The sequence below is a fragment of the Lipophrys pholis genome, assembly GCF_963383615.2.
Source record: "Lipophrys pholis genome assembly, chromosome: 12".
In the NCBI taxonomy this organism is placed as follows: Eukaryota; Metazoa; Chordata; class Actinopteri; order Blenniiformes; family Blenniidae; genus Lipophrys; species Lipophrys pholis.
This window is the reverse complement of record NC_137641.1, coordinates 13,645,201-13,672,210: the sequence shown is the minus strand read 5'-3', so window position 1 is coordinate 13,672,210 and position 27,010 is coordinate 13,645,201. Positions and strand designations below refer to the sequence as shown.

General features: G+C 40.3%; 1 protein-coding gene across 2 annotated transcripts in view; it reads right to left on the bottom strand.

The window, feature by feature from the left end:
• Window positions 1-1,422: 1,422 nt before the first annotated feature.
• The window catches only part of lpar1 (lysophosphatidic acid receptor 1), a 44,111-nt gene continuing 18,523 nt past the window's right edge, over window positions 1,423-27,010 (bottom strand). For both annotated transcript variants that reach the window (XM_080476928.1, XM_080476927.1), the window contains exons 2-3: window positions 23,974-24,741; window positions 1,423-5,909 (exon numbers count right to left, since the gene is read on the bottom strand). In XM_080476928.1, the coding sequence (XP_080333054.1) occupies window positions 5,587-5,909; window positions 23,974-24,724 (1,074 nt within the window). In that variant the 5' untranslated portion in view covers window positions 24,725-24,741 and the 3' untranslated portion in view covers window positions 1,423-5,586. The remainder of the gene's footprint in view (window positions 5,910-23,973; window positions 24,742-27,010) is intronic.

Below are 27,010 nucleotides of genomic sequence, written 5' to 3'. Positions count from 1 at the left end.
CATACAAACTACAGCACTAATGTACATACGTGTATAATATGCGGTGAAATGCGTTTAGTACCTGTTCAGGAGCTAAGCAACTATAATCATAATAAGAATGAAGATAAAACCCACAGTCTATTAAGTCTGTTGTTACAGGTTCATCAGGCATACAGCCTCAGGAAAAAAACAAAAACTCGTCCTCATTCTCTCTATGTTTGCCTTCAGGCAGTGGTAATGCCGCCTTGACGGCAGCAGAAGAAACAATGTGGGTACTGGGGACGGCGGGATCCCTCACAGTCTTCCAGGCCTTTAATCTGCGTAGCTTGTTGTAAATGTCCTCCGTGTTGGGGAGGGTGATTCTGATGGTGTCCTCCGCTGAGTGGACCACCCTCCTCAGGGCCAAGACGCCCTGCTGGGTGCTGTTGCTTATCCAGGTAATAATACTCCCAGTCAAAACACTCTCAGCGGTGCGGGTGTATAAGTTTCTGAGCACCTTGAGAGGAAGCCTAAAGTCTTTCAGGCAGTTGGTAGAGATGTTTTTGAGCTTTCAGCATCACGGGAGTTTCAGTGCATATGCGGATCATTTTCAAAACATTTCTGATGTAGGTTCCAGTTGATTGTTGTCTTGTCGACCAGAGCACCCTGGGATTGACTACTTTATCAGTTTGCACCATGAGAACCGAAAACATCCTGTTTTGATAAAAACTGATACGGATTTGCTGCTTGAAGACTTGAGTAGAAATCACTGCTGCACAACATACAGGGATATTTAACTAGATGCCATTCCCTCACACTTTTTTTTTTCCTGGGTCTAGGCTATTTGGGAATAACCATCAATAAAATGTCGACATCTGTACGTGAAAGGACTCAATTTCATCAATGTCCAATGTGGTTTAGTTGGTAGGGTGGGTTGTCTCTAAAATGGACATATTGCTTCTCAAAGAATCACTCCTTCAAGTTTAAACTGCAAAACAGAGAAAATGAGTCCCTCAAGGTATGTGAATATGACAAAACCCATCCCTTATTATGAAAGGACATTATCAGTGATGATAACTATTGTTGATACTTGTTGTTGGGCCTTCATCTCACATTTCTCACCTCTGAACCTGCACAGCTGTACATAAACAGGACAGTGGATCGCTTTTCTCACTCACACTCAGCTGAACACCAAGGACCCAGATTGTGTGAACCGCCTCAAGTCCAAGGATTATTGGGTCTGAAGAACATCAAAACAAAAAAACCAACGCGTCGGCCTGTGACCCTGTCCTGATGTTTTTGATATCACAGAAGCAGAAACACTGGTAGATAACAGACAAACATCCACAACAGGACTAAACAGTCAGTTCACTGGATCAGCAATGCTCACACGAAAGAAACACACTAATACATGAATTCGAAGTTTGGGATTTTTTTTATTTTATTTTTTTTATTGTTGCTGGAATATCAACACTTCAACTCTGGCTGAAAATTCTTGACAATGACAAAAGCCTACACAGTATCTACAGTGTGGAAATCACATTTATGTCTCCATGAATGACTTTCTGGAAGCCAGTAGTACACACTTGATCAAATCTGAACCTTGGCAGCTTTCAGTGACATTTGAAATGTTTTAATTTGGACAATAAATGTTTGAGATCCACAGGTCGGAAGATCCGTTGTTAATCCAGGATGGTGTACTTCCATCTGTAACTTTTTGGATGCAAGGTTAATACCGTCTTTGCACACTAAAACAGAGATTTTAAAACTGCGTCAAGAAACATGAGCTGGAGGCCGGGGTAAACAATGGATACAGTTTTTAGACATCGTAAGAAGCAGTTAGGTTTTGCTCTTCCAGGGGGAAGAGAACACAGAATGTGGGACAGTGACTTTTCACAGAAAACCATATTTTGTTGTGGGAGTGATGTCTCACCACAACTACTGCATTTGATCAACTGTAAGACAACCATGTTAGAAAGATTCCATCCGAAAAAGTAACTTAACACCAGCTGAAAACGTCATTTTATTTCTCATTGGAATTTCAATTGCAGGCTTCAATGGCAGGAAATGGTAAAACACGACTTTTCAAACAGATATTAGGCGACTCTTTCCACCGAGAATTGAAGCTGAAAGGCACTGCACTCACAGATATTTCATTTTGGGTTTGCACACAAGTTAATAACTGCTATATTGTCTACAGAAAATCCATTAATTGGAGTCACAATACAAATGGCAAAAAAATTTAAAATTAAAAATACACAATCCTACAGTACATCTGGACAGAGTGTAACAGTTAAATTTACAGACACAAACATTTTTCCCTTTGGTTGATTAACTTTGAGTAATATATTTTATATATACATACTGTACACATATACTTACAATGGTATACAAAGTGATAGACGAATTACAGTGGATGTGAATCATGAAACTGGAACCAGAGCATACAAAGCTATATCTTTTTGAAGCAGTATCCTTTGAAAATTTGGATTCTCTGCTTTTCTTCTTCTTTTTTTTTTTTTTTTTCAGTGTAGAAGCACAGCAAGAGATAAAGAGTTCTTAAACAGTTTATTTGTACTGTTCTGGATGAAGAAGGACAATAAGAAGTGATCTCCCTGCTTCGACAGTGGTCAATAAGCTGCCCTGGACCGCAGTGTTTCATCTCACATGTGCAGCAGGAAAACAACAAACTGATGGTGAGAAAAGAGAAGCTGAACTTTATCGGGATCAAACAGCATGCGTTTGCCTGATAAACAGGCCAACTTTTTGGGCGACTTCAAAACGGAGAAAATACCAGATTCACAACAAACATCTTGTTTCCTGGAAAGGTTTCTTTGCAGTTTTTGGCGAGGACTCTCACGTTGCTGTCAGCTGCCCTGTCTATGTGCTTTGGCCAAAAAGTGTTTGGATTTAGATCGTGACAGAACATTCAGCTGGTAAGTTTTAACGGCGGACGTCACGGCATTACCGCCCTGGCACAAGCAATTGGCAGAAATGAGAGGGTGCACTTGTGGAAATAATATTTATCTTTTTAATACTGCTTTGGGTTCATCCTCTACTCGATAAGTCAGCTCATTATGGAAAAAAAAAAAAACAAAAAAAAAACCCCATCATAACCTGTAATATATACGTGTTGTCAATATTACTGTTTGGTAGGAACTGACCCCCAATCCTCAACTATCTCATGTGGTCATGGGAAAAAAGAAACTACACATTTTGAATGGACGTCAGTATTACTTCATATAACCGATAACACTGTTACGATCAGAAAAAAAAAAAGCAAACGAACCTGGAGTGCTTTATAAAGCGAAATTTGCTTCGCCTTAAAAACATTTCCCCTCCAATGATCAATTTAAAACGGGTCAAGGTGTAGAATGCAAAGGGATACATTTCAAATCGAAAGGTTTGTGAAAGACTGGAGCTTTTGTTTTTAGCCGTGTGGTATCGTAACGTAACCACAACTATGTCTCTAAACGATACGACCAAGCTTTCAGCGAGTCCTGTTTCCAAGAGCACAGATATTAGCATGTATACGTGAAACCATGAGCACGTTAATCATGTTGTAAAGGACACAAGAGGCCCTCTTGTGGCTGTAGTAATTATGACAACAACAATGGGGGAAAAAACCATGAAAATAAATGAGAGTAATAAAGGATTTTGGGGGGGCAACTGGATGGATCAAATTAGGAAACTAATGGTGCACCGTTCTGCCAAATCAAACTGATGAAATGATTGTTTTGTTGTTATGTTTTATAAAAACTAACCGTGTAGATTTGGTGACCCAAGCTGTTTTGTCGCGACTTTATTGATTCATTAATCATTTCAATTTTCAATTCAGCTTTATTTACATAGCACCTAATACAACACAGTCATTTATAGGTGCTTTTTACAGAGAGAAACCAAACAGATTAAAACAAATGAAATAATTTCTTTGCCTGTAAAATCTTGGCCGTGTTGTTTGTTTGCATTATTACAAAAAGTTCAAGTTTTCTTAGCTTTTTCTTTGACTTTTAGACTCTTTCTACAAGGTTTGAATTTACCTTGTGTCATAGACGCGTCATTCCCAAATGTTAGGTTTTAGCAAATAATAGATTGAAGAGGTGGTCAACTGCCTTTTTTTTTTTTTTAAATCTAAAGGGCTCCTGAGAAAAATTAAAGCGAAGCATCAACATTCAACAGACGACGGTTCACACAATAATCCTTTCGGTTTGATGGTGGACTTTTTTGGGGGGGGAAATACCGTTTTACCCTTGAAAACCTCCACAAAACACTGATCAACATCTATTTTTATTCTCAATAGAGTTAATAAAAACATATATTTAGAATCACACTACATATAATTTTAATTTCAAGTCACTACACCTCAAACGAGTTAACACTGTTTTTACTCTCCTCCATATCACCTCCTTTTTCAGGGTAAATCTGGTGGACAAAGCGACACAGCAGCTACCTTGATGCACACCATGCATCAGTCTGACTCTGTGAGCACTCACTAGACCTGACCTTCATCTTGCACCTTGTTTTTACATAACACTGTGGTGCGGAGCCTCCCCCTACTCCTCTTTTAGTCAAGATCCCTCGAACGACTTATCTTTAATTCCTGGGCGCGTAGTGACCGTCCTGGGACTACTTGTAAATCTTGGATCCCTTGTGTATTTGAGTTGGATGAAAGTGGGAAACTCCTGTGATGGAATAACGAAAGCGATTTAATAAAAGAGGAGGGTCTGCCACTAAAGTATTTAGGCTGTAAGGTCACTTGTCATCATAATATGAACGATGCCTCCGTTGCAGTGAAGGATAATGACTGGCTGTCTAAACACACAGCAAGTCTCTGAAGTTGTTTTTCTGGTGTGCTGCTGAGTAAACAGTGAAAGATATACAGTATTCATTTTGAAGTATTTTCAGGATAACTGCCTACTTTTCACACTGGATGACACCTCGATAGTAAAACCTGTCAAGAAACTCGCCTTAAACCTTTAGAAGGTACTTAAGATTAAAGCAAGGGTCCTTGTGTATGAACAGATTTACAGTCGCTACGATGAAACGTGTCTGGGAGAGAAAAGAAATATTGTTCCAAAGATAGGATCAGACCCAAATTCCTCTACCATAAATGAGTTATTAAAAGCATGTGAATCAAATTGCAGTGGTAATGTCATGTTGCTCGTATGTAGCAGTAATGTGTGGGAATGGCGTTAATAATCATGCGTTTGGGGAACTTGACGAGTAATATTCGTGTTAGAGAAGACGGTAAAAAGACGATGGGTTATACTGGCATTATCTTCATTTCACAGATTACTTTTAAATAGTTCATATCATCTTTGCCTGTAACAACACTGAAAACACATCAAATAATAAACAGCGAAACAAAAATTCTAACAGCCCACCCATCCTCAGAGTTCATGAAGATCACACCCCTCATCCTTTCTCTCGTTCACCGCCATCTTCCTCTTCATCACAATCACCACGCAGCTCCTCATCAACTCCAACTGGTCCTCACTGTCAAATTTAGTCCGTATTACGTTTGGAGTCCTTCCTGACATTAAAATACTTCGCTTTGCCTTCTTTCAGTTTGAGAGAAATTCCCCTTCAAGCAGATGGATCAACCTCCGAGACCTTTCTATCTTTGCTTTATACCACCGAGTGTTCATTGTTGTGGTGGTGATGGTGCATGCCGCTGCCGCTCAGCACCGTGTGATTGATGGAAGACGCGGACCGGTCCGACCCCTCCGCCACCGTCCCGTTGACGTTCTCCTGCCGCTGGCAGCACAGGATCTGCCTGAAGGTGGCGCTCATCTCTTTGTCGCGGTAGGAGTAGATGATGGGGTTCATGGCCGAGTTGAACTCGGCGAGGAGCAGGAAGAACTTTTCGTAGGAGAGGACGTTGCACTTGGCGCAGAAAACATCGAGGAGGAGGATGACCAGGCCGGGGGTCCAGCAGATGATGAAGGCCCCTGAGGTGGCACAAAGCAGGGAATAAATATATTACTTTAGAAAAAAAGATTTTCTTTCAAGGTCTCCAATCTCCATTTCATCTCGAGGCAGAGACACTCATTCACACTCAAAGGCAGTTTAGGCCCCAGTAACATAACATGTCAAGTGAAAACACATTGTTTTTGCGTTTCCCTTTCAGAAAAGTTTCACGTTGAGACAGCAGTGTTCTGGATATGATGTAAAAGAAACAACAGAAACGCTGTAAGCTATGCAGTTCTCATGTTGGGACACTAGTAGGTGCTGTTTTTGGATTAAAACCACCTTCAAACTGTCTCTCTTTGTCTTCTTGGCCCAGGCAGTATTGGTAGTTTGAAGAAGAAATAAATTGTGTCCCCACATATAATCCAGATGATGGCGTAGTAAATTGACACTCCTGCTGTGTTTGATTTTTTGTTTTTACATCCAACATAAAAAAAAAAGTATAATTTTCTTCTATTTTCTTCAAAAACAAAAACCCAATTATTGTCCAGAATCCAGCAATCTACAGATGAATGTCTCTTTTAATTGTTTGCCCATATTATGTACATGATACAAATAAAGCCGGCATTTGAAGCAAATTAGAACATTTGTGAGACACATGAATAAAAACTGCACACGTTTGTGGAAAGAAACTTGATCATTTATAGCAAGACTGCTTTCATTTAGCTTTTGTTTTTTGTACCTGTCGACAGAAATGAGTTACCAAAGCTCTGACTCCTACTTTTCTCTTCCATTTAATGAGGCTGAAACCTCGGACTGAGTGTGTGGCTACTACGACGGGAACGTGATCGGAGGCTGACTTTCTTGAATTTCACCCAGTTGACATCTTGTCTTTTGCCAAATCAGCAGGCCATGTGTTTTTCTACTTTGTGTTTTTCAATAGTTTTGCGGTGCGTCGCCGTATTAGGTCTTGGCTTCTTCTTCATTCGAGTCACTTCGATTGGTGTGACTCACAATTTGAATTTGGAAACTCATTACTCAGTTTCGTCTTTCGCCGAATCACACATGAGTAACAATGAGTCACTTGGTTTCAAAAGTTTCAAACTACCGATGACCTACAACTGGCTCTGTCCGGTGCAATCTCCAAACTAAATGCTTGATTCATGCGTTTGTACTTGGAATGCACCCTGCCCCTTTCTCGACTTTCACTGGCAATCACTTGGAGATCCTGGGACTTTTGTTTTTCCTGTCTTTCAACGGAACCACAGGGATCGCACACATAATCTGAATTTCTGATCATAAAATGCAGTTGAAACAAACAAGCATCAATCTACGACCACAGCACCGTCACTTAAGAACCACACGATGATCTCTGGACAAAACAAAACATTCGGCTCACTTTATAACCACATTTCATTGATATATTGTGAGTTAACAGACCTTCTGCTGCCGAGTGCTTTTATTGCATTGCTTTGTTTTGAACTGAGGGTGCATTATAGGGGGCGGCTCTGAAGCAACAGATCGAAGAGGCACTTTATAATAGTGTCTGTTTAATGTGAACTACAAGGACTAAACATCAAGTCACAGTGATGCTGACAATGTGACAGGGTATCCGTGGAGTTCAGTCAAACATAATATCAAAATGTAAGCATGTATATAAGCCATATGTTGGTGTTGTGGTTGGCACGTGTGCCTCACAGTAATGTTATCCCGGAGCAGGCATGGGTTTCCTCTGGGTACACGTGATTCCAATCCGCAGTCCAGTGTTTCAAACGTTTTCAAAAAGTTACACCTCGGGAGCCGTTTTCAGAAAGTCGCATTTTCAGTGGCTCCGTCATGTAAATGGACCCCAATAACGTGATGAAAGTTTCCTGTTTTCAGATGAAAACTTTGCCAAAATTGATTTTGGACAAGTAGTTGTTTTCGCACAGTTTGCCAATGGTCAGCTGGGATAACGAGGAATAGATGAGTGGATGGTTGGATGGTTGGACGAGGAAACACGTCAAAGTTTTCTTGAGCTATTCACAAAATGTAACCACCCAGTTGGACGCCACAATCTTTGACCGCCACTCACAACAGAGTTCCTGCAGGTCGTTGTTATTGCAAAAGGCAAATGAAGTATTTTAAAAATCAGTCAAAGATACAATACTAATGAAATTGTGTTCCAGTTGTGCACATGTTGGTGGTTGTGTGGGATCTCTATCATATTCAGTTTGTCCTCAGTGTGATTATAGAGGTTCCCTGTTTTTGGAAATGACCACTTGATCATTCATCCATCAATGTGTTTACTGTTGCAGCTGCCAGCTGTTTGTTCCATTCCCGAAACACTTTGTACAACACAGAGACAAAGAGGTGATGCCATTACTGTTCTTCATTATATGGATTTAGTTCTGAAAGAAGTGTGTACCCTTAACCATAAAATAACCCTAAATCACACCATTCATTTCATTATGTAACTTCCTGCTGGCCCATTTATGAGGAATTTGTCACGTCTGAGTCTTTTTAATAGGAGGGGAAAACAAGGCATTCCAAAAAGTCCTAGAAGTGTTGCAACAATTGCCAGTAAATCAAGATGGGATACCAGATTTCTCGAGAAATCAAACTAGGCAACAGACTCCATTTCTCAACCATAATGTTGGCAATCCGTCAAGCTGTCTTCTAAGGGCATGTAGGAGGCCACGGTGCATCATTTCTTCTTCTTTAAACAAAGTATGTTAACAAAGTGGACGGGGTCACAGATGGATTACTCACGACTGTCAGGTTCAAGTGTTCCAAATTCTATCAACAGATGCCATTTGTCCAAACTGAAAGACAACTGGAGGACATTACACTCTTGAGACAGTAAAACAAAAGGTCTGGATGAGGCATTAGGCGAACGGAGATGAGAGAGACGGAAGGGGCGGTATTGACAGGCAGGTCTGTTATCTGTTAGCGTTTTGCAGGCGGCAGCTGCTGCAAGAGGCTTGACCTCACTTCCTAGCTATGCAAGCTGAACCTCCGGAGCTGGATGAATTTCTTACACGGTTCACAGCCCGGCAGAGAAACTATCTGAACTATTTGTCTCTCAGTGAAGCAGGACAGAACAAGACTCAGCACAAAAAAAAAAAGAAAAAACACCCAAAGGAAACAGTCACAACTTCAAGTCAGAGAAAAATAAAGTTTCCCTGCTGTCAGCAACACCACATCATTTTCTGTTAGGAGTCATGGGAACATATAATAGTTGTGAAATTTATGTTAAAAGTGCATTTTGTATGAATCAAAAATTGAGTCACGATAACGTCCAATCGTTGTGTCTCTCTCAGTTTGGGCAGTTTGTTGCTATTATGCAGTTGCCAGGATCGTCAACCTTTGTTGGATGACAGATTCATCTATCAGCACCTGATGCCACTTCCTCTCCTTGTTGGACAGACTAGACCAGGGGTGTGAAACATCAGGCCCGTGGACCAAAACCGGCCGGCAAGAGGCTCAAATCCGGCACCGCCAAACCACCATGCAAATTGTAATCATTTTAAAGAAAACATTGGGGTTTTTTTTAACACATTTTTTTAAAAGTAGCGGACACAACACAAACCTGAGACCCGAGCTGAGATATCAGTGATGCTCCCTTAATGCAAACGAGCCTCAAAGCCGTGCTGTCAGGGTGAGTTTGTAAAAAACATGCAATAGTAGATTTGTGGACACGCGACTGTATTTTGTGGTGGAAGGTATCAATAAAATTGACTTCATGTTGAGATTGTAGTCATTTTTTGGAAGTCATTTTTTATTTTTTTTCCCCAAAACATCAACATTTTCTTCAAGTATACTCTGCTTAAGTTTAAATATAAAGGTTATTATAGCACAATTTTACCAGTCCGGCCCACTCAAGGTGAATTTGGTGTGAATGTGGCCTCTGAACTCAAATGTGTTTGACACCTCTGAATTAGACACGAGGGTGATTCACTACACCCAATACAACACGTCTTTTTATGTAAAGTGACATTATGAGACTTGGTCAGGTTAGGGCTAGGATGTTGGGATCGTAACTGCAGTAGATATTCCTGGAGTATTCCTGGAGTAATAATAGACAGCTTGGAGATGAGTCTGTTCCTCATTTCAGGTTATTTTTTAGGTTTGAATTAAAAATATTACAGTGTTGATCCAACCATATATTCTGGACTATAAGTCGCAATTGCACTCAATGCAATCAATCAAACTTCTGAATATAAGCTGCATGACCAGCCAAATGAATCAAAAATAGTGACTTTTAGGCTGGACAGTATGGTATATTGGTATGAGCATCAAAAGTGTTATGTCATATAGCAATATCTTGATTTTTTTTGTTAATTTCATGAAAAATGAGGATCTGCTAAAAGAGTAATTTAGTAGAGTTAAAACTGAGTGTAAAATGTGTATTTTCATAATAAATATAAATAGGATGTTTTTTCTGGCTGTCCCTCAAAATGAGGAAGGAAACCGTCTGTGTGAAGCTATGACAGAGAGTTTTCGCCCTCAGATTCTTTCATTTCCTCTACCAATCCAGGGGCATATTGTCTCACACACACACACATGCACACGCACCCAAAACTCTTTACATTGGCCACCCCCAGCCAATGAGATGTTTCTCTTCCACTACAGCCACGTCATGCTGCATCACTGCCACACCAGGTTTCCTGCAGGGTAAACTAGAGTTTATGGAAGCGAGAGAAATTCCGTTTTGGTAGCTAATTCTTAGTGTTGCCGGTGCCACGACTTGAAAATGCCATATGGAAGGGAAATGAGACCAGAGCAATGGAAAGTCACTGCCGAAAGGTAAATAAACAACAGCTCTGAAACAGGCCTGGAACGTTTGGAAACGCATGAAAAAGCACTTTGACACTTTCCATGTCTTGAATGAATTAGGAATCACACAGGGGATAGAGACATGTGAGTGGATGCTGTCGTGTCTCATTTATCCACACCATCACATAACCGTTTTCTTCCCCCCCCAGTTATGTGGTGATTATAAATGTTGTTTGCTAAATGTGGCTGGTTTTTGTCTGTCAGAGAATCTGCACACACAAATATGACATTTGTTGAAATGATGTAGTATGGCCCTACTACGGTCCCTCAAACTCTCAATTGACTTTGAAATACTCACAACTTCTTGTGAGATAGAATAATATATTAGTATCTATCTACAGAATCAATCACATTCGGCTCCGGTTATTTTCTTTACCATGGTCAAGATGTGGACACCGTTGGATGCTTTTCATACCAATTCCAATGACAATATACAGTGGGGGGTGTCAGGCTGGACCAGTAAAATAGTACCATAATAACCTTTAAATGTCAACTTTGAGGTTTTTCTTTGTTGTGTCGCAGACTATACGTGATGAAAAAGTCTATATTTTACTAATAATTGATTAATTCAATCATTTTAATTAGACCTTTTGGTGCAAAATACCTGTTGCTGTTGCATTATGCATGTTTTTATAAAGTCACCCTGACAACATGGCTTTGAGGTTAATGTTAGTTTGCAAGCTTTCATGGCAGCATCACTGATACCTCAAGCTCACCTGCTAGTCTTAACACATTCCGCTCATTTTTATATTTTTTAAATCTATGTTGTCTTTGAAATCTTCTATATTTTCTTGGTGGTTTGACTGGCTGGATTGGAGCCTCCCGTGGACCCCTGGCTGACACAATAGTACAAATAGCAACTCTAAATAGATTTTTAATCTAGAATTCAGTTTGGTCTCAAACTTAATAAGGTTTTGTCTTAACAAACTAAGACTATAACAGTACATACATGGCGTGTTATTAAAACAATTGATGCTTCTGCATTACACTGTTTGTCAAGCACTAAAAGTAAATGGTAAAGTGGTAAATGGAGTTCAGTCATAATGTTTTTCCACTGATTTAACAGCCCCTAAATGCTTTATAATGACAAAACACACACACACACACACACACACACACACACACACACACACACACACACACACACACACACACACACACACACACACACACACACACACACACACACACAGCATTGTTTACATGGAATGTCTGGGGCTGGGATCTTTAAGTACATCATAAATGTAACATCCAATCTGAAATATGTAATTCAAAAGAAGATGTTTTGGTCATTATGTCTTAAAATATGATCAAATAATTAACTTCAAACTTAAAATTCTTTTGTTGTATCTCAATGCTGAATCATTTCTTTCAATCACAGCTCTAACTTCACTCATTTTATTTCTTTCTGGAACTGGGCTTCCTTGGAAAAGGGACCAGAGGCCTATGGGAACAAAAATAATGGAATAATGGGGACCAGATTATGGCAGTGAACCCTGCACCTCCACAAACACGCACACACACAACATCCACGTGTAAAAAACTGAGGATAGACGCAGATGTGCAGACACAAACACACGCAAACACTCCCTTACATAATTACACATGGCACAAAGACAGATGGAAGGACAACTGGATGATGTTGAGAAAGTCCTCACAGAAACTCCCCATTCCCACCCTGCATCCTTTGCCTTCTAATCAATGTGGTAATCATCATTACCAGAGGAGTTTTTCTGGGGTCACTTTCTGTCCCTGTACACAAACTCCCCATCCACGAGAGGAAACGCTGATCTCTTGGCCAATCCGACTTTGTATCCGTCCACATGAGGCTCTGCTCTAATGCTTCTCGTGCCGTATTTCTTCCATTTGTCATCATCAAGTCGTTCCTCCGTCACTGACATGTGGCCTCTCCTCTTCACTGACAGGCGCTTGTTTGGGTTGCTCTGAGTCACATTGCTGCACATGGCCACAGATTTGCGTAAATGTTAAATCAAATGTCTTAAAGGATTATGTTGGTGGTTATGCATGTTTAGCCCTTTAATTAGAAATGACATGTTTTGTTGATTGCCCAGAGTTGGGCCGCTGTTGGTTTCCAGTGACTTGGCGACGCTTCAAAACAACTTGCATTAGTAAATTTCCTGCAGCATGCTCCAAACAGCAAACAGAGCTCATGATGTCATTTATTTTTGCTTTGTAAGAGTTACTCACATACTTCCTTAATACACTTCTTTCCTCATGGGACATAGGTCCTCTTAGAGAGCTTACGATTCCTGTGGTCACAGTGGCATTGCTAGATTCTGTTTCTGTATTAAGAAGGTTTTTAATGGATGCAGGTTATTAGTCCATCGCCGAAAAGCCCAACATGGAGAGTCAGGGGATCACTCTTCATCTAATCCTTAGCTTTCCAGCTCATACTCCGAGGAGGTCAAATTACCAGGAAGATAATACTCGTGTCAATGTAGCTCTTGGAGTTTCATAGTCAATGCCGTGATCCCATCAGGATACGTTACTCAGGGTTACATTAGTAGTGCTACTTTTGCATAAAAACATGTTGACTCCCGATACTTGAGAGTGAATTCTTATCAAATATTTACTACAGTATGTTTTGTCTGATAATGAGATTCACTTCTTGTTAAGAATGACTTCCTGATATTGCCACGTGAATTTCAAAGTAAGATGAAATCTAAAGTCCTCAGCCTAAAAAGGCCATTTACAGTCATGTGACCCTGAGCTGTAAGGCCAGGACAGTTGATAGATAGGATTTTGTAAACTTCAGCACATGTGCATTGGTAATTTGGTACATTTAGTCCCACCATGACTGCATCTGCGAGACATTACACCTACACATCTTTCACATTGCCTCCATCAACTGAATGGTAATTATAGATGAGTCTACAGGAGGGGTCGGCAACCCTCAACACTCAAAGAGCCATTTCCCACAGAAAACAACTCGCTGGGCGCCACAAAGCACTTCTGACATAAAAGTGAAGATAACACTGCATATATCGATTTTTACATCAAAATAACTATATTGAGCATCCACTGGGCTATAGCTGAACAATAAATAATAAACAAAACTGCATCTTCAAAATGAACATAACATATTTCGAAAATTCTGTTTTTTTAGCCAAGAATAGGAAATACAGATTCTTACCAGTTTACACCGCGTTGCTCAGTTTGATCTCTTTGAGGAAACTTTCAGCCCAAATTTAACTTTCTCTTTATTAAAGGAAAACGACGTTCCTACTCCCTACTCCTTTTTTTTGTTGATGCAAATGTAGACTAAGTGGATTTTATTTTTCATCTAAATGTATCTTTTCTTTCTTTTTTTCACATTTGTATGTTCGAAATAAAGATCCAAAAATATAAAGAAAGAAAGTAAATAATAATAAATAAATACAGTGAGGGGAGAGACAGAGAGGGCCGTGTGACTGGTGTGGCATTCAATGTTATTCAGTCGTGTAGATCCTGATTATTCAATGTAAAGTGAATTATTACATCGCAGTAGTTTTAATCTTAAAGCATGCACACGTCTTTGCCAAGTACAAAATGATGTCAGGGACTAAGCTGTGACATCAAAATGGTGAATTTGTTGTTCTCCATCGTGACGTACTGAGTGCTAATGTTCCTTTACTGCACATCTGTCAGGGAATAAGCTGTGAATTATTGAAGATGTACAAAGTAAACAACAAATACCTTAAAAAAAGGCCAAAGTTACCACAATATGTCATGGCGTGGTCCAATGAGATTTGCCTTTGGCCACTCCAGCCAATTACTTACATGACATAGTTGGTTGATGGGCAGAACAAACAATATAGCCACAGTTAAAGAAACCATCGTTGATAACATGTTACTCCATATATCTACTATTTTACTAAAAAGTTACTGTACATAACTATTAAAAGCAGTATGTCACATGTTTTGGATGTATTTTCTTTTTACTAACTCTGCATTATTAAAGCTGTTGTCTGGCAATGGCGCATTCAAAAGCAATAAACTCATTTAAAAAAAACAACAACTCAACAAACATTTCTTGACCTTTTCACTTCAGTAAACAAGTGACTATATCACCATGTCTTGTAAGTCAAGCTTCTACGACACTATCTTTATTTTACTATTCGCAGGCAATTTTGTGAAGTAATGATTGTTTGTTCCGTAAAACTAGAAAATATAAAGCATTCATAATGAAAATACATACAATGCAGACATATTGCTTGCCTGATGAGCATCACTGGAGTCTATGCCATTTAACAATGAGAGATGACAGGATATACCATCATCTTAATTTAGGGTCACCGTTTAACTTTGGACGCAACTTTTTGGAGTTTGAGCAGATACATACTGTAAGTACCTGAAGAAAAAAACCACAAATACACAGGGACCTAACTTCCAAGCTACAACCTTCTGGCTATGTGGCGAAACATGCAAACAACTACCCCACAGGTGTCCCGACTGGCGGGTCTGATATCAGTGGAAAAACACACAGAAGATCTGCAGTAATGTCAATATTTCTCTGTATGAAGAAAAAAACTAACATAAATTCCTATAAAACCTTTCAATGTTTGATCCCTATGAGCCTTAATTCACACTTCTGAGGGTCTCAAAACACTCTGCTAAATTATTCCACATGTTGTAACATAACTCATCAGAGAGCTTCACATTCTATTGTCTCAGATCTTCAAGCTTTACTATTTCTTTTCTCATATGTCATCATAGTGGCTTAGATTTCCACTAATGTGAATTCTCCCCGGCGCTTAAAATGAAGAAACACACCAGATTAAATTACTGCTGTCATTTGCACCCCCTCTCTTATCATTAATCTTTATTTGAAGCACTCTGCCTCTTTTCTTTGCTCATTTCCTGTCCTTTCCAGCCACTCTTCCTCTTTTACATGTATTCTTTTAGCTTTCCCCGACTTACTGTCTTTTCCTTATAATTTGATTTAATTCGTATTCTGAACCATCTTCTTGTTCTCTCATCCTTTTCGACTGCAACATGTCCTTCTTTCAACCCTCCACCCCTCGATGACTTACAGTCTTTTTATTTCTATCGTACTTCGAAACCAACCATCCTCTGTGGCCTTGACCATGGTTTTGATTTTACTGAAATGGCTTTCTGGCTTCCCTCCTCTGAAAAGATTTCTTTTTCTTCTTTCCCACATCAGAACCTCCACATACACACTGGAGATTAGATAAAAGTTCACATTCAGTAGCCGAGTGTTTACAGTTATTGATAAAGAGGCTTGTGGTGCGCACAGTGATGGAGTTCACTGGTGGTGTCACGGTGATCTAATGGTTACAAAAACAAGCTTTTGACTGGAAATACAGTGGCTTCTTTTCAGAGACCGTAATGGACTTCTTTTTTCCTGCCCTGCAAGCACAAAAACCCCAAAATGAATCTGCAGAGTGACTCACTTGTTAGATTGCTGAGACGAAAAATATTTCCAACCTGACTTTTGTTTCTTTTCTTCATTGTTGTGAAACAAAAAGGCTCACATCATCAGCAAATGTAATGACATGGTGTAAACATAGGTTTCTTTAGATTGGTAACAGCCCATAGAGTTTTCTCTAAATTCACAGTCTAGTTGCCTGAAGATGATCCTGCTTTTTATTGATTCATCAGTGTTTTCATAAATAATAGTGATGTTACACAGAAACCATTTAAGTGAAAACTCATAATTTTTGCCTTTTGTTTCAGAAAAGTTTTGCCTTTCAATGGCAACGTTTTGAAAATGATGGTCATTTACATGGAAACGGCAGAAACACTGAGAACAATGTTTTCATGCAAGGCCATGAGTTGGCAGAATACACTATAAACTTTGCCAATGGCGAGTCCGCAAACACTCCTATGGACTGACGACTATTAAAGCGACTCTCAACTATAAAACTAACGTTTCAGAGAAGTTGTGTTTCCCCGTTTCCCACGGACACCGAGTCAGAGCTTTTGTGGAAATTTTCGGCGTGGGAGTCGTTTTTAAAAAGTTCAGTTTTCAGTGTCTCTGAGCACCATTGTCATGTAAACAAACGCTCAACACGCAACAAAAATGTTCTGTTTTCACTTGAAAACAGGGCCAGAGATTCAGAAGTGGTCATGACATATGACAGGAGTTTCTCTGGGATTGTTTTTCTATATTCATCACCCCCCAACATGTTTCCCCTTATGGTATCATTACACTAAATCTGCCTGATTCACTTTGTGCTCATCATGCCCCTTTTAACCGGAGATTTCAACAAAAATGTGAACTGTTATGATGTAAATTCTGCCACAATAAGGCTGTGTGCTGAGCGAAATGCAATGCGACCCACTAAGGGTTACTCATGCGGGATTTCCACCAGCTGAGAAGTCAACCAACAGTCTAGAAAATGTGAAATTCAGTCACAACAGTGGTATAAATTCTTCCACTGTGCACTACGACATAAACAATGATCAGCTGCAAGGATTCATCACCTCTAAAGCCAGTTCCAGGCTGTGTTTGGTCTGTTTTGTCCTTGCTTTTATACTTCAATCAAACCACAGCAAAGTGGCTTTGGAGGACTAGACTTTACAGTGTTTTCGGTTCACTTCAGTGGGATGGCAATTTTTAATGAAGTCACATGTATTCAAGCACAAAATTGTTGATTGCTCTTTTTTAAATGACCGTGCATTTTCTTTTGTCCACTCTTGGAGTATATTTATCTTTGACATATGTATATTATTAATGCAGCTTTACAAAACCCAGACACATAAAAAAAACAAACCAAAAAAATCCAATAAGTGTAATTTACTAAAAGTTGTTGAATTTGTGTAGGTGTAGTTTGGTAGGGAGCAAAAAGATATGCTGGATTTGTAAGAAGAGACGCTGCAACAGTGAGTGATTAGAAAAGCTGCACTGTGGATCCTAATTTGTTGCATTTGGTACTTCACAGACACACACCCACACTCATAGAAAACAGGTGACATATGAAGCCGCATGCTGGGGATGTTTTCATGCTGACATGGAATTGGAGCGTTGTGGCAAAATGACAAAAGCCTGTGTATGCATGTGTGCGTGTATATCAGTGACTCTTTCTTCCTCTGGGTGGCTGTACAATACGATCTTGAAGTGTAAGTCAGTGACACAGCATCTGTTTGCATGTGCTTTGGGGATGGTATGGCTTGGCGCCCCTCACTGTCTAACAATGTGACCTCAGGCAACACCGAGAGGTTGAAGATAATCAAATCATTCACAGACATGAGCCAACACTTGACACACACTGACACCCACACATTGAACGGAGATCATGGTCTCATTTGACCGTCCGGTTGGCTCAATGAAGAGTAATGAAGCAAAAAAAAAAAGAAAAAAATCTTTGTTCAGGTCATTCAAACATTTTTTTGCCCTTCACTGAAAAGCCAATGTGGTCGAAATATACAAACACCAATAAAGATCTGATATGATTTGCTAAGTCGGCCTGTATTGGTCATTTAATGAAGCGGAGGTCGTCATCGGTTTATAAGATCTAACCTGATGAATTGTTGATCATTGCAGAAAGTCCTGATGGAAAAAAATGTGGTTTGACCATGTGCTTTATTTTATTTACATGGAGGATAAAAGAGCAAAATGATATTTTTTATTTATTAAATTCATTCTTTCTTTCCTTTGTGGCTGATCAGTGATGCATACAGATCACTTCTCACCATTAGGAACAGACATGATCCACAGACAATTTGGAAAGTTTCATCATATACACTCTACTATACTATTATTGTGTTTTAAAGAAATAATGCCTTTAATTTATTTGCAGAGTGACAATATAATGATCCAAACAAAGCAAATGCTTGAATGGGGCCTATTTAAAAACATACAACAGGAAGTAACCACATTTCTTTTTCTTCCCCTGCTCGTCCAAAACATAATCTTTACTGCTTTCATTTGTATATTTCATTATCATTTTTAAGTAGTTTATTTTCAGTTTTATTTTCTTTCCTTTTGTCAGATTAAACTTCCTTCTTACTGTCTAAATTTAGTTTTATAGAGTTTTTTTTCCTTATTTGTCTTGCTAAAGACATTTTAATTCACTTGGCTTTCTCTCAATTGTAATAATCACGACTAGTTCACCTTTTAAAAATGCCTTTTTTATCCACCCTTGTCAGTTTTTTGTTATCATGTCCATAAATCGTATCATAAAGTATCATACATTGTACCAACCTGTATTTATATACAACAGTACAGTTTGATTGATTAATTGATTGATTGATATTACTGCTCCCTTCAGACTCAGACCTGCACAACACCGGAGTATATCGCCTTTCCTCTGTACAACAGACCAAACAGGGATCTTTGTGTAAGACAAAAGCAGGTAAAGCACTTAGTCTTATACTTGGAGAGACAATGAAGGACAGCTGGGAGCAATTAGAGGTGGGGAAACTCCAGAAATGAGACTCACACAGTGACAGCTGCCGAGCTGCCAAAAACCCTCCAGAGTATCTGAAAGGACAAATTTAAATATCTACTTGTTTGTGAGTTTTACTGTCTCCAGATGTGTGTACACGCTTATCTGTATCATTGCGAGGGGAAGGCAAGAAGTCAGATTCCGGTTTTGTGTTCCCATCGTACATTAGAGTTTATGTGAATGGAGCCAGCGTGGATCCTAATGTTCTCGATTAAACCCAAAGGCTTGTGTGACTGTGAGAGGCTGTGTGTGTGTGTGTGTGTGTGTGTGTGTGTGTGTGTGTGTGTGTGTGTGTGTGTACATCCGCCTGTGTTTACACGTGAGCACATGTGCGACCGACACTGCCTGTTTTCCCCATCTCGCTACAGGAAAGGCTGCAGTTTCTGATTCACAGTATTCTGAAGGGGACAAGTGGAGGGGGATGGCGGGCGGCATGGGAGCAGTTATTTTCATCTGCCCAAAGAAAAAATGGAGGAAAAAAAAAAAGCTGGACTGGGAATTGTTGTGAGAATCACATTCTGGTCAAGCTGAACTCATTTCAGCCCTTCCCATAGACGCACATAATCAAAACCCAGAATCGAGTGGTCACCCCACCAGAGAGCGCAGAACTTCTGACCCTGTTTGTTTGATTTGTGCTTGAGTGTTCGAAAACAAGCAAAGGGGGATTTGGGGGGGGGGGGGGGGTCGAGAACGCAGAAGTGTCCAAGAGATGTGAATGAGTGCTTGTATATGGAGGTGAAAGAGGCAAGTGATTGAAGGGAGTGACCCTGGGAGGGGCGTAGTATTTAATATCCTCCGCAGTGCTTGAAAATGACCTCACTCAGAAACTGCAGTGGATTCCAGACGGAACCAAAACACATAACACCCCGGCTCGCAGGACTCACTTTCCCACTGACGTTTTGACTTCAGCAAATCTCAACAAATGCAATTTGTTCAGAAGTTTGAAACAACAGGGGCTCCAAAATGTAGTATGTTACAAAGTGCTTACATTACAGCAATGTGGGAACATTTGTTACAGTGATTGCTGAGCGTACGGAAGAGTTGTCCATTCGTTATCTTTGTACGGACTCTACGTCAGCTTATTGTGTGGGAATGGAGGCAAAAAGCAGCAGTAGATTTATTTCTCAGCATTTTCATTTCTCTTTCACACCACAGAGTAGTTTTTGTTTCACATTTAATATAAACTCAATTGCATATGTTCTGAGAATTACCCCGATAATATAATTGTTGTGCTCGGGTCGATCCCTACTGGCTTCAGGCAAAGGCAGGGACCCGTGGTCCAGGAGTCTGCAAACTTTTTTGACGAACAGAGCAGATTTTGCAATTGAATGAAATTCATCAGGAGCCACAAAACATGTTTAACCTTATAAATGAACATCATAAAGTTCATAAATTCAGTTTTTGTGTACTTGCGAGTTTCATATCTCATTTAATTTTAACGATTTTGCCTGGGTTTTTTTTTGGTTTGTGTTTTTAACCTCATATAAAAGTTTAAGCTATTTTATGAACTGCGTTCAGCCAATTTAAATATTTAAAAAAAAATTTGGTTGCTTTTTTTCTCTGTGCATCTTTAGGTGTTTTCAGTGATTTGGGCTATTTTATTCATTTCAGTCGTTTTCATTGTTTTCGCACTATTAACGTTCTAACTTATTTCCCTTTGTTTCTTGGAGTTTTAGCCATTTTAGTGATTTGAACACACTTTGTGAACCATGTTACCCTTTTTAGCCTCAGCCAAGAGCTAAAAGTACTATTGAAAAACACTGTTCTGCAAAAAACTTTTTTTCTTGAATCTTCAGGGAGCTAAAGAGCAACCTGTGGCTCCAAAGCCAACGGTTGCACATCTCCGCCAACATTTATCCAACAGGTCGTTTAGAGTCACCTCTTAATCTGAAACGTACGTCCTTGGACTGTAGGATTAAAACCGAAGTACCTGGACAAAAAGCCACATATGCACAGAGAGAACATGTAAACGCCACAAAGAAAGACCCCCTAAGCCTCAGGCCCCATTTACGAAACAATGTTTTCAAGTGAAAGTGCAAAACGTCCGTTGTGTTTTGAGTGTCGCGGCGCCAGACCCACTGCAAGTTTTTTGAGAACGGCTCCCACAGTGGAACTTCTTGCAAACATTCAGATGAACAATAACAACAATGGCGGCCTCCAGAGTGACATGACTCTCAGCCAACGTTCCCCTGGGACTATCACTTAGTTGTTTCAGAGTCATGATCACAGAAACCTGCTGTAGTGACAGCGCCGGAATAAAAACATTTCTTTTCCCAGCTTCCTCTTGAACTGGACTTCAGTTGGCGTAACGGTGACTAATCCACTCACACGGCTGTTAATTCACTGTATTGTATATCAGCTCCACCCTACAGCTCTAAGCCTGCAGATAAACCTCAGTACCGCTTCCCCCTCAGGTTAAATAAGCAGAAATAAACAAAGCATCTCCGAGGAGCAGAAACTGTATGCTGGCCCTTTCTTAAGCGTACTACCGGGCTGTGGAGCACATTCTGTTGTCTACTGCTTTGAATTAAGTGTGGAATAAAGACAACAACTGCAGCAGGATGAGATAACACAGCACATAGGAGACAAATCACATGGAATCCTTCGGTATGTTTTGTCTAGGACCGGCACATCCTGCTTCCAGGCACCAAGGAACCTTTTTCCCACAATTCATGCTACAACGTAGTTTGACCTGGTGCTACCGTCTAAAAAAAAAAAAAAAACAAGACCTGTGTTTATTTCACAGTGAAGAGGCCTGCGTACTCGCTCAGACATAAAACTGTCGGACTGCACACTCTGCACAACTTATCTCTTAAACAGATCATTTCATTCAGTCACTGCAGTTCAGGTACAAGTGCAAAAACAACTGAAGCTCACAATGATTTGGTTTTAAAGCAATTCTGTAATTATATTTCTGAAAGCTGGAGTGGAGTCTAGTTTATCTGATGAGAGAGTTATCTTCCATTATGTCATGGTACAAAATCATAACTCACACATCTGTGAGTACAAATGATAATCTGGAGTTTCATCAAAAATAACTGGATTATTGAGAGTATTTCGTAACACTTAAATACTTCAGCACATGTTCTGTCTAATGACATAACGTTAGGACAATATTATGATGGCTGAGCCATAGTCAAAGATGAGCTCTAAGATTTTAGAAAGACTTCGTGAGCACATTTTAGTGTGATTAATATATGATGTAGTGTGAAGCCAAACAGTTTGAAACCTTTCCAGTGCATGCATCAATCGCTTTCCTTCAGCCCCTGGAACAGCGTGTGTGTGCATCGCCGTGCGCCTCAGATTTCAAGCAGCAGTCACACAACCTGCTCAAAACGAGCGTGTTAAGCGTTGTTCCTCAGAGCCTCATCTTGGATTTCGATGTTGAGTTTATTTAATTTTTTTTTATAAACACACTTTAGTCTCTGCAAAATGCCGTGTGGGAAAAACTGCTGACAGGCTGTTGGACGGTTAACATCATGCAGGCACGATTACGTAACTGATACAGCCGCCATAGTTTCTGTGTTTTTCTGAACAATAAAGCCAAAAGCTGTAGTGGTTAGCAGTCTGGCTTCACAGGGAAAATATCCAGGTTCAAATCAAGGCCTCTCTGTATGGAGTTTGCATGGTTTTTCTGCGCAGCTTTTCTCCCGATACTCTCGTTTCCAGCAACAGTCCAAACACGTGCATGATAGGTAAAGTTAGAGAGAGTGTGTATGTGGCCGTCGGTGTCTATTCTATGACGTATTGGCGACCTGTCCAGGTGGTTTCCCGCCTTTTTTTAAAAAGTGGGGATCAGCCCTCACCCGCCATAACACTTAATTGGATATATTTGTGTGTAGGTAATTTTTTTTGTTTGTTTTTCTTCAGTAGCATCTCATTTTTTCTCATTTTTATGATAAATTAGCATAGACATGCAATGATCATTTTTTAAAGGAAATGTCATTGTTGATAGACAAGGCTGGCAGTATCAGCCCCAGCACAGCTACCCTATAGTATAATCTAGGTCTAATGCTTATTTTGTGGTTTGCTGACTCTATTGTGTAAGTGATGTGGCTGCAGCCACGACACACTCGTCTCATATGTGCTGATTCAGCACTGCAAACTTTAGATTAACTTGACAAACAGTGACTGCCACGTTCACAGTCGTCATATAGTTCATACGAACGCATACGCTCATGCGCAAACACTGCGTAATGACATAGTTTTTCAATGTGCTGTATATATTGCTTTCAGTGGTGCAGAGCATGCGCTGTGTCTGGACTGACTGCTCGCAGATTGACCCTGGATCAACAGGTTTATTGTTCTGCTGATGACTTCAGAAGCTTCTCGTTGCTACACTGGCAGATAAAAAGACTCATCAGGCCGAGCTGCTACGTAAACACTGCTAATGGAAAATTTATGACAGGACACAGAGGCCAGAGAAAAACTAAAACAGCTTACTTTCACTGTGGCCTATACTGTGACGTGGTGGCGTCTCCAGTGAGAGAGAATATCAAGATTAATTTCTCGCCATGTGGGCCCTTCATCAAAGTCCGTCCAACTGTGGTTGAACTATCAGTCAAGAGAAGAAAGACTGACACAGAGATTAAATTAATTGTTTTAGGGACTGTAATTACTCTTGATGACATGAAATCTAAATCTTTTCCAAAAAACAAATGTTCTTTTTCCTTGCCTAATTCTGGTGAAACTGAATGTATTAGATATGGTTATTCTTTAAACTAAGATGGCAAGCATTGTATGAAGCTGTGTTTGTTGTTTACGTGTAATGACATGTTGAAGCCCACAAAAAGGACACTTCCATGTTTTAAGTGCAAGAGTTGAATGTTGTGTAATGCTGGAGATCTCGTTAGCGTCAGGGAGGAATGATTCTTACCGAGCACTATCACCACGGTCTTCAGCAGAGACATCATCGTATCTCGATTGCGACGTGGTCCTGAGCTGTGCCGCGACATCCTCATGGTCCTCTGCCGCACATAGACAAAGATGTGGGCGTACAGCGTCACCATGACGACAAACGTCACCAGGTTAAACACCGCCCAGAACACTAGGTAGGAGTTGCTGTAAAGTGGTGCCATGTTGGAGCAAGACGCGATACTACAGATACAGTTCCAGCCCACACTTGGGATGGCCCCCATCACTATGGACATGGTCCAGATTATGACGATCACCACCACCACACGCCGGTTGCTCATGCGTGTGTGCAGCTGCATGCGAAACACGGTGATGTGGCGCTCAATGGCGATGGCGAGGAGGTTGGCCACAGATGCTGTCAGGCTGGTGTCGATCAGGCCCTGACGCAGCAGCCACGTGGAGACGGTCAGGCGCCTCGTGTTCGGCCCCGTGTTGAACATCAAGTAGAAATAAGCCAGTCCAGCGAAAAAATCAGCAGCTGCCAGGTTAGCCATCAGGTAGTAGATAGGGAAGTGGAACCTCCTGTTGACGTAGATGGCGATCATCACCAAGAGGTTGGCGAGCATGATGAAGATGCACACGGTGATGCCCAGGCCCATCACTAGCCTGCTGACAGTGTTCCAGTCAGTAGCAAGGTTCTTGCCACTGCGGTTGTAGAAAAAGGCAATGGTCTCATTGTAGTAACACTGTTCGCTTGTCCAGTGTTCGTCCATGGTGGTAGTGTTGCTCACTGCAAAGAGAAAAGAGAAAACACTATCAGTGGTCTGTTTGTATAAACATGGAGACGCTCTCACCCCATGACAATGTTTGTTAAATGTCAACCATTTGTTTTTCTGAATAGTGGCAGAGTGAGATGAGATGGATGCTACAGAATGTTTGAGTCTCAGTGAAAGCTAATTGTGTGCTGTAAAGAAGCATTTTTTGTGTGATCTCAGTAGTTTTGCTGCCTAAACTTTATCCACTCTCTTCATATGTCTGGAGCTCCAAAGCGCTTTGACAAAAAGGCTGTAAGAAAAGAAAAACATACCACCAATACAATAAAAACTAGATTTGTTATTGAAGATGGACAATAACAACAATAGCAGCATCCAGAGCGGCACGATTTCCACTCCGGATTCTCCTGGGACTTTTTTATAGCCGAGTCGTCCGTAATAGCGATCCAACTTCATCATCTGTCCATACGAATGTCGGTGTACTCGCCATTTTGTATGTTTATAGCATAACGTGTCTGTGGTTTCATTACAAAAACAAAACAACAGCAGCCAGTAGTTGCTCCACAAGAAAACTACGTTGGTTTTGCCATTTTTTTTGCCATTTCCATGTATACAGACATCTTTTCAAAATGTTGGCATGCAAACGTAAACCTTTCTGTACCCCCCCCCCCCCCCCCACCACACGAACACAAAAACGACACCTTTTTCACTTGTACAGACAAAACAAAACAATATAGCCAGAAATCAACTCAACACAATGGTCAAATATACACATAGTCTCAGAATGAAACGAATGTGAACGTAGGTAGATTATTTTCACCGAGGCAGAAATGGCTCATGGGCTGAAAAAAGCACGGACAACCCTCATTTTCATGTCCCAGTTTACATTTAGGAAAACAATAAAGTACTGTTCTGAAAGAGACCTCAAAACATACAGACATAAAATGCACTATATTTCATCCTCAGATTATAGCTGTTGGGACTTTATTGTGCTCTTCAACTAAGCAACTGTACAATAATGTGTAAACACTGCAAGCTTATAACAGTATGAAAGTTACTATAAGTCTTTCATGGAATAACTCTATACTTATACCTTTTTAAGTATCTGATGGACACAAATATTTTGCTTAGCTCTGTAAATAAAGCCGTTTTCTTTAGGAAATGTATATAAACACTATCAACTATCTCCAATATAAGGAAAAACATCTTCTAGTACAGATATTGTCCTGATGAAAGGATCTGGGCTGACTTATTTATTATTGAATAAAATGATACGTAATTGTAGAGCTGCTTTGTGTATGTGATCACATTCATTCAGAATTAGTAATCTTTGTCAAAGTGGTCTTTATTGTATTTCCTACTATCCGTTTACATGGAATTACCCAAACAAAATCAGCCTGTACTAAACAGAATGGCCTCTGTGTTCAGTTTCCTGAGCTCTTTTCAGCCTTTCAGTCGAGAATGAGTTAATCTCTGCTTCAGGAAAATGCTTATATTCCTCTTTCATAACATTCAATACAAAGAAGAGCTTTAGGGAAATGCATCGACTGGAGCCAGCTCCTGAAACATGGAAAGACCTTAAAATCCCTGCCTCCATTGGAATGAGTCTCAACCTAACCGGTAGTGATTTATGTGCGCATGTGTGTGTGTGTGTGCGCCAGCAGAGTTTCATATACGTGGAAAAGAAAACCATTGTTACGTCAGGCACAGGAGCTTTGGAAAATCAGAAAAAAGTTAAATTGGATTGTTAGAAACGTGATTTGCTCTGTCTCCAAGTCGTCGATTCGAGCAAAACTGGACAAGGGTGCTGTGTGTTTCTTTGTATGCAGGCGTGTTTGACGTGTGTGTGTGGTTGTGTACCTGTGTGAATAAACTTTAGTGTGATATGACACTAAAAAAAGTACATTTGTTTCCATCTGGTCAACGTTTACAGAGTGTTTATTCACTTGCAATTTATAATTTTTTTTTTTTGTTGAGAAAACGAAGCAGAAACAGCAGCAGCATTATGCTGAGGAAAAGCTCACACACACACACACACACACACACACACACACACACACACACACACACACACACACACACACACACACACACACACACACACACACACACACACACACACACACACACACACACACACACACACAATGCTCACAGAAACATGTGTGTCCTTGTGCAATAAGCGCTCGTCCCACACAGATGCTGGTTAGTCTCTTTCATGCACCCCAGACCGGAAACAGGACCTCAGGGCTCGAGTAGTGTGCGTACGTGGATGTGTGTGTATGT